Source organism: Dreissena polymorpha, chromosome 3 (genome assembly GCF_020536995.1).
Source record: "Dreissena polymorpha isolate Duluth1 chromosome 3, UMN_Dpol_1.0, whole genome shotgun sequence".
Taxonomy (NCBI): Eukaryota; Metazoa; Mollusca; class Bivalvia; order Myida; family Dreissenidae; genus Dreissena; species Dreissena polymorpha.
Genome location: NC_068357.1, coordinates 87,874,945 through 87,888,454, shown reverse-complemented (window position 1 = coordinate 87,888,454; position 13,510 = coordinate 87,874,945). Strand labels below are relative to the sequence as shown.

General features: G+C 35.8%; 2 protein-coding genes across 2 annotated transcripts in view; one reads left to right on the top strand and one right to left on the bottom strand.

Moving 5' to 3' along the window:
* Window positions 1-13,510, bottom strand: part of LOC127875179 (uncharacterized) — a 54,330-nt gene that overhangs the window by 37,766 nt on the left and 3,054 nt on the right. The gene's annotated exons all lie outside the window — the stretch shown is intronic.
* Window positions 3,166-9,514, top strand: LOC127875174 (calmodulin-alpha). The gene is made up of 5 exons (XM_052420032.1): window positions 3,166-3,302; window positions 5,317-5,347; window positions 6,485-6,628; window positions 8,554-8,796; window positions 9,113-9,514. The coding sequence occupies exons 1-5, from the start codon at window positions 3,300-3,302 to the stop codon at window positions 9,139-9,141; spliced, it is 450 nt and encodes a 149-aa protein (XP_052275992.1). The 5' UTR covers window positions 3,166-3,299; the 3' UTR covers window positions 9,142-9,514.

Here is a 13,510-nt window from a genome sequence, read left to right as displayed (position 1 = left end):
TTTCTTACAACACAACAAATACTTTCAGAATATTTTGTTAAAGCGGAGCGAAAGCGATGCATGGTCCTTGTTCTATTGCATTTATTAAGAAGTGATATACTGAGTAAATTGGTGGGTACATAGTGGTGTATGTTTTAAGGCGGTGGTTCAACTAAACTCAAACCATTCATTCGCATGTTTTATGTGAGAAATTGTTTCGTACATGTTGAGCATATGTGTGGATTATCTCATCTATTGTTCTAATAAAGAGGCTTTTTCGCATTTTAAATTTTAAGACATATTGTTTGGAGATTTTTTTTATCGGCGACCCGATCAGCACAGAAATGGCCGAGGCCATAGCGGACGGTAACCCTTAATACTAGGATATTATTCAAAGCGCTTTTATGAAAATTTCAGGACATGGTTGATATTTCTCAGTCTATATTCTGCCAGTAAAAACCAGAACAAGCTCTAGTTCCCCTTTTTGTAATATGAGTCGCGTTCTGAGAAAACTGGGTTTAATGCATGTGCTTAAAGTGTCGTCCCATATTAGCCTGTGCAGTCCGCACACACTAATCAGGGACGACACTTTCCGCTTTTATGATATTTTCTGTTTTAAAAAAGTCTCGTCTTAGCAAAAATTTGTTTAGGCGGAAAGTGTCGTCCCTGATTAGCCTGTGCGGACTGCACAGGCTAATCTGGGACGACACTTTACGCACATGCATTATGCCCAGTTTTATCAGAACAAGACACATATCATCCTAGACTCTTTGAGCAAAAACAATAAAAACGCGAACACCATTTTACTGTAGTACTTATATCATTATATAGAAGTTTTTAAAACTTATCATCAATGAATAATTTAGCTAGTGATTCCAGAACTTGATCGGAAAACATGATGATGTTAACGTAATTGGCAGTTCAATGAAAAATCAAACTCGCAAGTCTCATGTGTTTCTATAAATGACTATACCATTTATAAGTTTTATATATTAACAGACCCAGACTATTGGTGGATTCTCACTCAAGCAACCAAATAAAATTATACAAATTTACACGTTTTCCCATTTTCTGTGTTAACAATGTCCATATTTATGAATAATAATACTTTAAAAGCTCTATAAAGTGAAGATCCGTAATTATTTACCGAATTTTTTTTCCGTATTCTATATATAAAGGTTATCAAAAACAATATGTATATGCTATTGGACATTACCGTAAAAATATGAGCAATACAACTTGTTTTGAGATCAAAATACAGTGTCCTCCAAGTCAATCGTGTTTACAAACAATCAGTTTATTTACATCGCTGTTTACTCGTGAAAGTGAAAGTGACTCAGGCCACCAAAAATATATCGTTGATTTTCAATGTTTTCCGGTATAACTCACAAAGTATGTCTCTTCTAAAAATGGTCAAAACGTTTGTAGTGATCTAATTAGTTACGTTTTGCTGGTAAAAAGTTGTTTTAAATAGAATTAAAAGTGAATGTTCTTTTGGCTATTTTTAGCATACGTCACCGCTTTGGGGCTACACATCACGTTAGTTGCAAAGTTGTAAACATTTCTTCCAATTATGAAACGTGTATATCTTCAATACTTCTTGACAACATTGCACCTCAGCTGTGTTATTAGCATTTTTTATGCAAGGGTAACTGAAATCCGGTAAAAATTATGCAAGTTTATATGCATAATAATTGGATTTGTCAGCTTTATAGTGCTTATTAACGCCGCCGGTGTGCAGTAATCAATGAGGTCCAATATCAAAAGTCCCGCCTTCTTAAGATTATAACTGTCGCAATGCGGAATAGGTTGAATATTAAATAACCTTCCTAAATTTACATTGCGGTCTATTAAAGTGTCTCCCCTGGTTACTAGCAGATATGAATGGAGGATTGGTTTCCGGGCATTTTATATACTAAATATATGCAATTTTAGCTCCCTAATTTTCACTTGTACATACGCAAAGCCGCTGATATGATTGCATGTATCACGGAAACTAAAACAGACTCATCGAAAGTTAAACAACGCATCAAAACAAATTAAAATTATAAAGCTATTTTATTCATTTAAAAAAAATAACAACAACGTTTTAGGAAGTTTGTTTTTAAAGCAATTTATGTTATGTTATGTTATGTTATGTTATCTTTTTACACTCTTTCTAATGTATAATTTATATAATTGATTTACCATGATTTTTGTACACAGTTTGTACTTTTATAGGTATGCCAATTACAGTCGGTATTGCCAGAATTACATTTTAAATTCTATTTGAATAACTTCGCCTTATTCGTTTACATCCTATGCATGCATGTTAGCTCCCGTGACATCTTTTACAAGTTATTACAACAAAACTAATTTATTTCAGTCTATATAATTTATTATTACATATATAACCGGTAGGACGTGAAAACTACGAAACGATTTTCTGACCTCATCTTTATTACTTCAGCTTTCCGAGGTTTAACGAACATTGATCCGCATTTAATACTCCAGATTCACCAATACTTGCGAATCATCAGTCGCAAGGAAAGCAAATGTAAAATTTGGTTAGGCCTTAAAGGGGCCTTTTCACAGATTTTGGCATTTTTTAAACTTATTCATTAAATGCTTTATATTGATAAATGTAAACATTGGATCGTAAAAGCTCCAGTAAAAAATTAAGAAAAAAAATAAAAAAAGGAAAAGAACATTGCCCGGAGCAGGTTTCGAACCAGTGACCCCTGGAGTCCTGTCAGAGTCCTGAAGTAAAAACGCTTTAGCCTACTGAGCTATTCCGCCGAGTACACATTCTAGCCGTATTTTATACCTTAAATACTGTAAGCAATCTTCGTAGTTTCACAAAATTTAACGACAAAAACAGAACTCTCCAAATTATTCAATCGTTTCGCGTTGCAACGCTTTATATTTTTTAGGTTTTAAAATCGTCAAAAGATGCATATAATGGCTATATTAGAGAATGGTTAATGTTCAGTATTACTGTTTCCTCACAAATATCATAACTAAAACGAAAACTTACGAATCTGAAACAACTTTTTTCAATTTTGTCAATTTACCAAAGCGTGAAAAGATCCCTTTAAACACCGTTGTCAGGTAAGGTAACGCTACGATGGCGATGTTTAACGAACCAGTTATGACTCAGGTATTCAGACGACATCTATGAATGAGAGTAGATAGTGTAAGGTGATAAAGAAATGTCCGCATTGCGACAAAACTGCGGCAAATCAGAGATCACTGGCTGTCGCTATATCAGTTTGAATCTTACTTCTGTCAAGTGCTCTCTCTCGGTAGAAAAAGGCGCGCGGACGTATTTGTGAACACAAATGGTAAGTTATATTGACTTTTTTGTCTATTTTGCTAAACACGTCTACGTTTAAAATAAATAAGATGTTCGTGAAATGCAAGTTATATACTAACCATGTGTTTTATTTAAAGTCTGTATTCCAGTTGCACAAATGAATTTAAACATTTGTATTTGAATTTGTTGTCAAAAATAACATCGTTTTATGTTCATTTTGTTTTAAGTAGTGTGAAAAGACTATGATTTCCCATTAAAGGGATCTTTTCACGCTTTGGTAAATTGACAAAATTGAAAAAAGTTGTTTCAGATTCGCAAATTTTCGTTTTAGTTATGATATTTGTGAGGAAACAGTAATACTGAACATTTACCATGGTCTAATATAGCCATTATATGCATCTTTTGACGATTTTAAAACCTAAAAATTAAAAAGCGTTGCAACGCGAAACGATTGAATAATTTGGAGAGTTCTGTTTTTGTCGTTAAATTTTGTGAAACTACGAAGATTGCTTATATAACGTATAAAATACGGCTAGTATGTGTACTCGGCGGAATAGCTCAGTAGGCTAAAGCGTTTTTACTTCAGGACTCCAGGGGTCACTGGTTCGAAACCTGCTCCGGGCAATGTTCTTTTCCTTTTTTAAATTTTATTCTTGATTTTTTTACTGGAGCTTTTACGATCCAATGTTTACATTTATCAATATAAAGCATTTAATGAATAAGTTTAAAAAATGCCAAAATCTGTGAAAAGGCCCCTTTAATATCGCGTGGTGCGTAATGTGTAATCAGACAACATTTGGTGCCATAAAATCAGGCTGATTTCCCGATGAAATCGGTTTCATTGTCCCTAAAAATGACAGAAAAAAAAACAACATTGGCATTGACATCGCAAAAAATATTATAATATTTATCTGTATTGCATCACAACTGTTTCTTAAGTTGTTTTTGTATTACTAAAATGTTTCCCGATTAATATAAACTGAACCAACAATTCTCCAATACAATTGCTGTGGGTGGCACCCCTCCATTTACCCCTCCTGTCCCCTTGTAAGATTGACCTGGTTGTTTGGTAACGTGAGGTACTGAAACTTCTGTGAAATAAAAAATAAAAATTTAAATAAAGTAGTTACTTGCTCTAAATGATTTAGAATCAACTGCTATGGTGCATATCGACCTTTGCTTTTATAAACATTTCCAACGCTGACGCAAAGTTGATTATTTTCATTCTTCGCATTAAATGTAGCGCTGTAATGTATAGCTTGATTACAAATTTATATAGAGGTAATTGGTATATAATTCCCATGTCAGTAATTTCGTGATCTGAAATTGTATAGACTGACATTAATTGCTAAATCCACACATTATGGGTCAGTGAATACTCCCGATTTGCATGTATTTCAGCAAAGGTTCGATTGTATATTTCAATTTGTAACAATATGAATAAGGCCTGAAAAAAAGAAGACACAAGTTGTGAGACAAAAGGAAACATATTTTAACATACAGGCGAAATAGTTTTCTCGTGGGTGTTTAATGGGGATCCTTGTTTGACCGATCCAAATAATGTTTACTTATACAGTAGTACCATTGACTCCAATGTTTTACCAAAACTTTATCTTCTTTTTTTATGATAACAATTCATATGCAAATATCAACATTCTCAAGTCCAAGTACGTTGTTCCGACTTATAAGAAAATTGTCTCTCTGCAAATATGTTTATTTTACACATTTATAAATTCTTACAAACTTTCGGTCGCTACATTCCAACAACTACACCTCACCACACCACACTACATTGCTATGAAAGCAAGACAAGAAAACAAAACTAAACATTGCATTCTCTGAGGGCTTGTATCAATTTGGTTACGTGTAGCTTTAACAGATGAATAATCAATCAGAAAAATGGAATACTGTCACTTTCGTCACAGCTGTAATCATTCAATGTTATTTATACATTTGAATAAACAGTGTACGCCATTCAAATTACTAAGAAAACAACTTCTACACAATATTATCCTTCGCAACATCTTGCTTTTATATTTCAGGCAGACCAACTAACAGAAGAACAAATTGCGGGTATGTATGCATATCGTCATACATGTTAATGTTTTTTCTTTGATTATTATAGAACCTCCGCAGAGGTAAAAGGGCTTATGGAATACGAATATTCCTTGTATTTTGCATGGGACACGGCTTTTATTTGCATCAATAGACTTAAGATTTAAAACACTCGACCTCAAAGCCTTGATTGTATGTCTGAAAAAACTAGATGTGAAATTAGCGCTTTCATAATAAAGCTCAACTTAATTATTGGCTCTCTTTTATTTATAGTTCAGTGAGGTTTTAAAATTTCACTTTCTTAGAATGTTGATAATCAATATTGACTATCGTATCTCTTTCCAGTCGTGAAATGGAAGCGTTAAAACTGACTTTCTCGGCTTTTTCATTATTAATGTTAAGAAATTCATTCATTTTTTCATCCGTTATAACTCGTTCCCTCACTGCTTTCATTTATAACATCACCGGCTGCACTTCTTCTCTGCAAATTTAAATCACTCGTTAAAACACGTTCTCTGGACGCTTTCATTATCATACTCAACTGTATTATCTCTTCCTTGCAGTTTAACGCAGGCGTTAAAATTCGCTATATAGGCGCTATCATTTTCATACCAACTTGTACATCTAATTCTATAAGAAAGTCAATTGGATGTAAACAACTCTTTAAGTGCCTTGACTACCAATCTCAACTAATGCATCCCTCCTTTGCGTATTAATGAATGTATTAAAAACTAGTTATCTCGGTGCTTTTTATATCAGTATCAACTGTTTTATCCTTTCACACAGAGTAAATACGGCGTTAAAAAGTTTTCTCGGCGTTTAATCAATCAATAACGTGTCCATCTTTTCCATGCAAGCAATACATGCGTTAAAACGCGTTCCATCAGCGCCATGATTATTAATTAAAACATTTTCCTGTATTCCACATAGAGTAATGCATGCGTTAAAAAATGAGTAAAAGTTCTGTTTGCGCTTTAATTATCAATCTCTATTATTGTATCTCTTTCCTGGAGTGTCACTGAGTCGTTAAAACAGGCTCTATCGGCGCTTTCATTTTCAATAACTTACATCGCTTCTCTTCTCTTTAGAGCAGATGGGCGTTGAAAATTATTATTTCAGTGCTTTGATCATACATCTCCACTATTTTTCCCTCAGAGTTCAAGGAGGCGTTCTCGCTGTTCGACAAGGACGGTGACGGCACAATCACCACCAAAGAGCTGGGGACCGTGATGCGGTCACTGGGACAGAACCCTACCGAGGCCGAGTTACAAGACATGATCAACGAGGTGGACGCTGACGGTAAGTGGGGATCCGAGGTGTTCTGGAAACACACAGTTTATCAGTGATAGGGATTAACTCATTGGATAAACAATCCAACCTGGTTTCAGATGACCTTTTTTTAGATGATTGGCCAGTTGGTAGTATTGCCAAGTTGTAAACCCACCGAGTCGTTTGCACACAGTGTAAGTAAACAAAAGCCCACGGTCGAAAGAAGTATGATAACATAAATTACATAAATAATGTATAATGAATAGTACAGTTTGATATTCTTAAATTGATTTAAAGTCATACTTATTGTTAAACTTGTGAAACTATCAGCGATAATATTGCAGTTTACTCTTTAATCCCGTCCGAAAAGTAAATATAGCGGATTTGCTGTTATAAACCAATTTTTACATGAAAAATATCCACTTGCATACATGTCGAAATTTAGTTATAAAAAAATGCATTGCAATGTCTGATTTGCTAAAAAAAGAGACTATCACTAATCCTTCGATCACGCGCTTATAACAACACTCTCTTGCTATGTGTTGTTAAAATGTTTGGCGATAATGATCTATTTATTATGGTGTACCAACTGGTCGAAAACTATTGTAAACCGTCCGGGACGGTTTATAAACCGTCCGGGTCAACCGTCCGGGACGGTTTACTAATCTGTATCGGACAGTTACATACTTTTGAACCGCTCGTGCGTCTGTTAACCGTACCGGGCGATTTATTTTGTGGAAACCAAACCGTCCGATACAGTTTCGGAAACCGTCCGGGACGGTTTCCTGGCGTAAATTATAGTACGGCATAGATTCTTTTAGGTCAAGTATAGTTTTATCACAAAGTTACAAAATCAATTATTAAAAAAAAACAGTATTTATTTAACTAATTCAGAACATTTTCAATCTCCGGCTTTGCTTGCGGTATTTTTGTCATTTGTTACTTAAAAAGTATTATCCTTTTGAAAGAAAAATAATACTGTCAAGAAATAATACCGTATCGGATAGTTTAAACCGTCCCGGACGGTTTATGCGCACGAACGGTCCAAAACTTTCCTAAAACGTCCCGGACGGTTTGTAAACTGTCCGGGACGGTTTACAAACTGTCCGGGACGGTTAAGAATAGTTTGGGATTTATTTTGTAACGCGCTCATAGTAACGACGTTATGCGCTCATAGTAACGACGTTATGACTGATTTTTCGGATAACTAAAACATACGTTCTCAACACTTGTTTTGTTTTCTCACAGTGCGCAACACAAATCATTCCAAATGTAGTTACCGTAATACGATTATTTAGCCGCAAAATAGACACCAGAGGTCAGAAACAAAAGCGCAGATTGATTTAGCAGGGACCTAAACCTATAGGTTTCTGATCTGAGTGTTTACTTTTCGCACCTCGAAATGACTGCCTCTTGACCGCTATATACAGGTGTAATTTCGTTTTCAAAGTGCAATATTCTGGCACTTGACCAATATAACAAGGTGATCGCTGTACTCAGGTTTAATTAAGAATGGTTTGCGACGGAGTAGGATATTCTATGCTTATTGCGGAAGCAGGTGACTGCTGCTATCAGGTGACCGTTAAATCAGGGTAGACTGTACTGTTCATTGGTGATGGAGGAACCAGTAGTTGGTAGGGAAAGTCACCGCTGTTCTTGGGCGACAGCGGGGTTTGTGGAGCTTTGATTAGGAAACTAGTGGTGTTCTTTTGAGATTCAATGTAGTGGTTATTTGGATAGTGAGGAAATAACAGTTGTTTGGTAGTAAGAAAAAATATGATGCTCTTGTGAAATCCCATTTTTTAATAATGGGAATTTTACAAACATATTGCCTTTCAAGTACGTTTTTTTGAAACGCACACCCTCAAATATCAACGATGAATAATAGAAGCTCAGAAATACAATTTAATGCGTATACAGACTTAATATTTATATCGCTTTATCTTGTTTCCCAGGCAACGGTACGATCGACTTCCCCGAGTTCCTGACGATGATGGCGCGCAAGATGAAGGACACGGACTCCGAGGAGGAGATCAAAGAAGCGTTCCGCGTCTTCGACAAGGACGGCAACGGCTACATCTCCGCCGCCGAACTACGTCACGTGATGACAAATCTCGGTGAGAAACTCACAGACGAGGAGGTGGACGAGATGATCCGAGAGGCGGACATTGACGGAGACGGACAGGTCAATTACGAAGGTAAATATCCTATAATAATGATGGTTTTCATAAATATTGTCGTTATGCAAACTGTACGCATTCATTAACACGAACTCGTTCATTAAATAAACTTATATAAAATGGATATATTATCGTAGTTTAAACGCCCGTATGTGTGTCATTTAACGATCATATTTATTTTCTTAAAACGCACCCAATACGTAAAGATAATACTAGTAATAATACTAGCAAAATCACACGGACAATGTTAGGAACGTATTTGTTAAATAAACTGAGACGCTGTAAGTCATATATTGAGATAAGTTGATGTTTTATTGCGTTTTTATCCTTTCAGAATTCGTGAAAATGATGGTCTCAAAGTGAACGCAGCTCAGTAGTGCCCATTTTCATTCTAAATCGTATCGTCATGTGTACAGGGCGGACTACCGAGTCCGGGAAACAGGAGTTCCACAGATCTGCCCTTGGATATTACAGTTCACGACATACAGTCAACGTCATCATCCCAGCAAGAGAATGATTCACTGCAACCTAAATCTTAGTTTAAATTCATTAACTACACGCATCTACGTCATTGTTTTTTTATTAATATTTTTTAAAATCACCATGCATGTGTCTTAATTTCGATCGCTGGAAATTTACAAAAAAGGTGGAATACATTTGCTCTTCATCTACTTGCTTTTGTTAATATTTTAGTTATGTTTTATATATTGATGCCAATAAAGTGATATTTTATTTTTACGTTTTTAAGCTCGTATTTATTAATTAACACCCAGTGTTTGCAACATTTCCCTTAAACACACAATGTTTGCAATATTTCACTTAAACACCCAATGTTTGCAACATTTCCCTTAAACACCCAATGTTTGCAACATTTCCCTTAACCACCCAATGTTTGCAACATTACCCTTAGAGATCTTCTTAGTATAAGTACCGAAGGTCTTAATTTATTATCATATAAACTTTAATATTAATATAAACTTGAGTTCGTATATATTATAAAACATTATAATAGTGATGGGCCAAATATACTGTGTACCGGTAGTCAAACTACAGCAGATGGCATTAAGCGACATAATCAGAGTGAAGAACAGCGCAAGATTCTAGACATAGACATGTTTATGAACGGTTACGCAGTAAACTGATTAAAGGGACTTGTTCACAGTTGGAAACAATATATACTTGACAAAGAATGTGACAAAGGTTTAAAAAAAGAATGAGTGTCTTATATTCAAACACACCAGATAAAACTCCTCGCTAAGAAACATGTAAAACAAGAGCTGACAGAAGACAGCGCGCTCGACTATTCGAGTGCTTGACAGTATAGCGTAAGCCATTTGTATTCTGTACTCCTCGTCTTAAAGGGGCCTTTTCACAGATTTTGGCAGTTTTTGAAGTTTGTCATTAAATGCTTTATATTGATAAATTCAAACATTAAACCTAAAAATCTCCAGTAAAAAACAAGAATACAATTATAAAATGAAAGAAACAAAAGTAACCCTGAACTAGGCTAGAACCACTGACCGCTGGAGTCCTGTAGTAAAAAGACTTCCGCTTAGACCAATCGGCCATCCGTGCTCATGCTATGACAGTATGTATTTTTTACTTTATATAAGCAATCCTCGTAGTTTTACAAAATATAAAGACAACAACAGAACTTTCAATATTATTCAATCGTTTCGCGCTGCAACGCTTTAAATTTTCAGTATTTAAAATCGTCAAAAGATGCTTATAATGGATATTTTAGAGCATGGTAAATTTTCGGCATTACTATTTCCTCACAAATATCATATAACTAAATGAAAATTTGCGAATCTGAAACAACTTTTTTTAATTTTGTCAATTAACCAAAAAAGTGAAAAGGCCCCTTTAACAGCCATTATGGGCCAACCGTGACACGCACGCACAGAGTGTGTTTATTTCGCGACACACTTTTCTTCGTCACCTTTCTACTTATATCAGACTTATAAGAGTGCACCGCGGGTGTAGCCTTGTTTTTAACGACGTTTAATATTTTAAGTGTCTATATCTTTCAGTATGTAAGGTAAATAGAAGTCTTTTGCTGTAAAACTCAACACTCTGAAGCCTCAGTGTCTCTGTTTTTGTTAATTTACCCCTGTGCCTTTAACCCAAACAGTCTATGATTGTTTGTACTTTAACGTCGGTGGTGAGTGAGTCCCATCAATTTGGCATCAGTCTCTCGATTTCGTAACGAATGTCGGCTATAATAGGTTTACGTATTTCAGACGTCAATGAACAGTTCAAAACAAAATGACTCAATGTTTCTGAAGCTTCGTTACACAGAAGACAGGTGGGGTCGACGTTATTTTGGGTTGAACGACGCTCGATTACTTTGGAGTATGTAGGTGCCACTCATGAATTTCAGCTTCACTAATAGTCTGTTTGCATCATAAGAAGAGCTTGAAGGTAGTTGAAGTAGTGGGTGTGGTTTTCCTGGAGTAACTGCTTTCAAGTTTAGGTTTTTAAGACTTTTCATATGTTGTGCTTGATCTAGAAAGTTTGTTCTACCATAAACTGACCGATTTACTAACTGTTCTATTCCACTTTCTTTACAGGTGTTTTCAGTAGATCTTCTGCTTCAACAAGTTTGTACCACCAAAATAGACGTCTCACTTCAATGAACCAGCTATTACTTTTTTCAGTCTTAACTGTCAATTGTCTCACTGCCAACCTTCTCTCTACTGCGTTTTCAATTTGATGACACACATTATTAAAGAGTACTAATGCTTTTTTATGGCATTGCGCCTCTACTGGTATTAGTCCACTTAAAACATATATGGCGATATCAGAGGTGTTTGTATGTAACATAAATAGTTGTTTTAATAGTCTCTTTTGAAAAAAGTTAAAGTCTGCCCATTAGAGTTTTGCGCGGCAGGATAATGTCTAGACCATAGTCCAACAGTGGTGATACAAAGGTTTTTAAAACATGTTAAGTAGCAGGAATGTCGAGGCCTCCTGCACCGTGCAGTCCGGCCGACATAAAGCTGTGCGCCTCGCTTTCTGGATGTTGTGATTCACATTGGTTTCGGCTGTTGAGTTTACGGTTTCGGCTCTTTGAAGACCAAGGTGAGTGCTGACTTCGGAGTTCGTGATCTGTTTACCATAGATTTCAAAATATTCATATGTTCTTGATATACAGTTATTTGGATATACTTTTAGGGCTTCTGTTTTATTTGGTTGGAGTAGGTATCTCTCACAATTGGCGAAATCTTAAGCCATACTAATCAAAGTTGCTGTTTCGTTACTTTTGGTAAAAATTATGGTAACATCGTCCGCACAAGCACTTGCGTTACAACGTATTTTGCCAATACAACACCCACTATCTGTAAGTTCCATACGTTCCAGCAATGGATTGATATACACTTTGTACATGTATGTGCTGAGAATACCTCCTTGTCGCACTTCTTGTAGTACGCTAAATGGACCAGAACGTAACTCTGCACACTTCACAACGCTAGTCGCTTCTGAATGAATAGTCTATAATTTACCAGATTTTATCATTTACTCCTGAGTGGTATATTCGCCGAAGTAGGTGGTGGTGATCGACTACGTCGAAAGCAGCATTTGCATCTAAAATATAATATCTACTGGTTCTCCACTATCTTTAAAGTTTATCGTTATTTCTTCCACGATAAGTGCTGCATGAAGTGGGGATGTGTTCGCTGTAAACCCTCTTTGGTAAACGCTTTGATGTTTCTCCAACACTGATACAATTCTGAACTTGATGACAGTTTCTAAAAGTTTCTCTATCACTGGTAGAACTGTGATTCCTCTAGAGTTTGTTGCTTCTGAGCTACAACCTTTGTTTGTGAACACCGGCGTTAAAAGTCCAACTTTCAAACATTTGGGTACTTCAGCAATTTTCAGTATATTTTAAGAATTGCGTAACACACTGTTCTTCCACCGTTCAAGATACTTTCAAAAGTGAGACCATATATATCGGCGATTTACCCTTATTCATATTGTTAATTGCTTTCTCTAATTCTTCTAATGTAACCGGATCGACATCTTTTTCACGCAATATGTAACTGATATGTTTAAATTCAATTTCATTATTTTGGTTATGTTCAAGGTCAAAGTTACTGTTAATCGAGTGTTCTGTGAGTTTCTGGAAATAACAAGATGCGTTTGTGAAACACAATGTCCCCCTATATGACGTTTGACCTTGGAGGATGACCTTGACCTTGTGAAGGATGACCTTGACCTTTTACCACTCAAAATGTGCAGCTACATGAGATACACATGCCTGCCAAATATCAAGTTGCTATCTTCAAAATTGCAAAAGTATTCATAAAATAAGCGATTTGGGCCACATATATTTGACCTCTGACCTTGAAGGATGACCTTGACCTTTCACCACTCAAAATGTGCAGCTCCATGAGATACACATGCATGCCAAATATCAAGTTGCTATCTTCAATATTGCAAAAGTATTCATAAAATGAGCGATTTTGGCCACATATATTTGACCTCTGACCTTGAAGGATGACATTGACCTTGACCTTTCACCACTCAAAATGTGCAGCTTCATGAGATACACATGCATGCCAAATATGAAGTTGCTATCTTCAATATAGCAAAAGTTATTGCAAAATGTTAAAGTTGGGCCAAACAGACCAACAGACCAACAGACAGACAGGGCAAAAACAATATGTCCCCCACTACTATAGTGGGGGACATAAAAATAAGTTTTGAAGCCGTTCACTACCTCCTC

What these genes read in the sequence shown, in the direction of transcription:
- LOC127875174 (XM_052420032.1), top strand. An exon ending in AACAGAAGAACAAATTGCGG is followed by an intron (nt 5,348 to 6,484) that starts GTATGTATGCAT and finishes TTTTTCCCTCAG; the next exon opens with AGTTCAAGGAGGCGTTCTCG. An exon ending in CAACGAGGTGGACGCTGACG is followed by an intron (nt 6,629 to 8,553) that starts GTAAGTGGGGAT and finishes CTTGTTTCCCAG; the next exon opens with GCAACGGTACGATCGACTTC.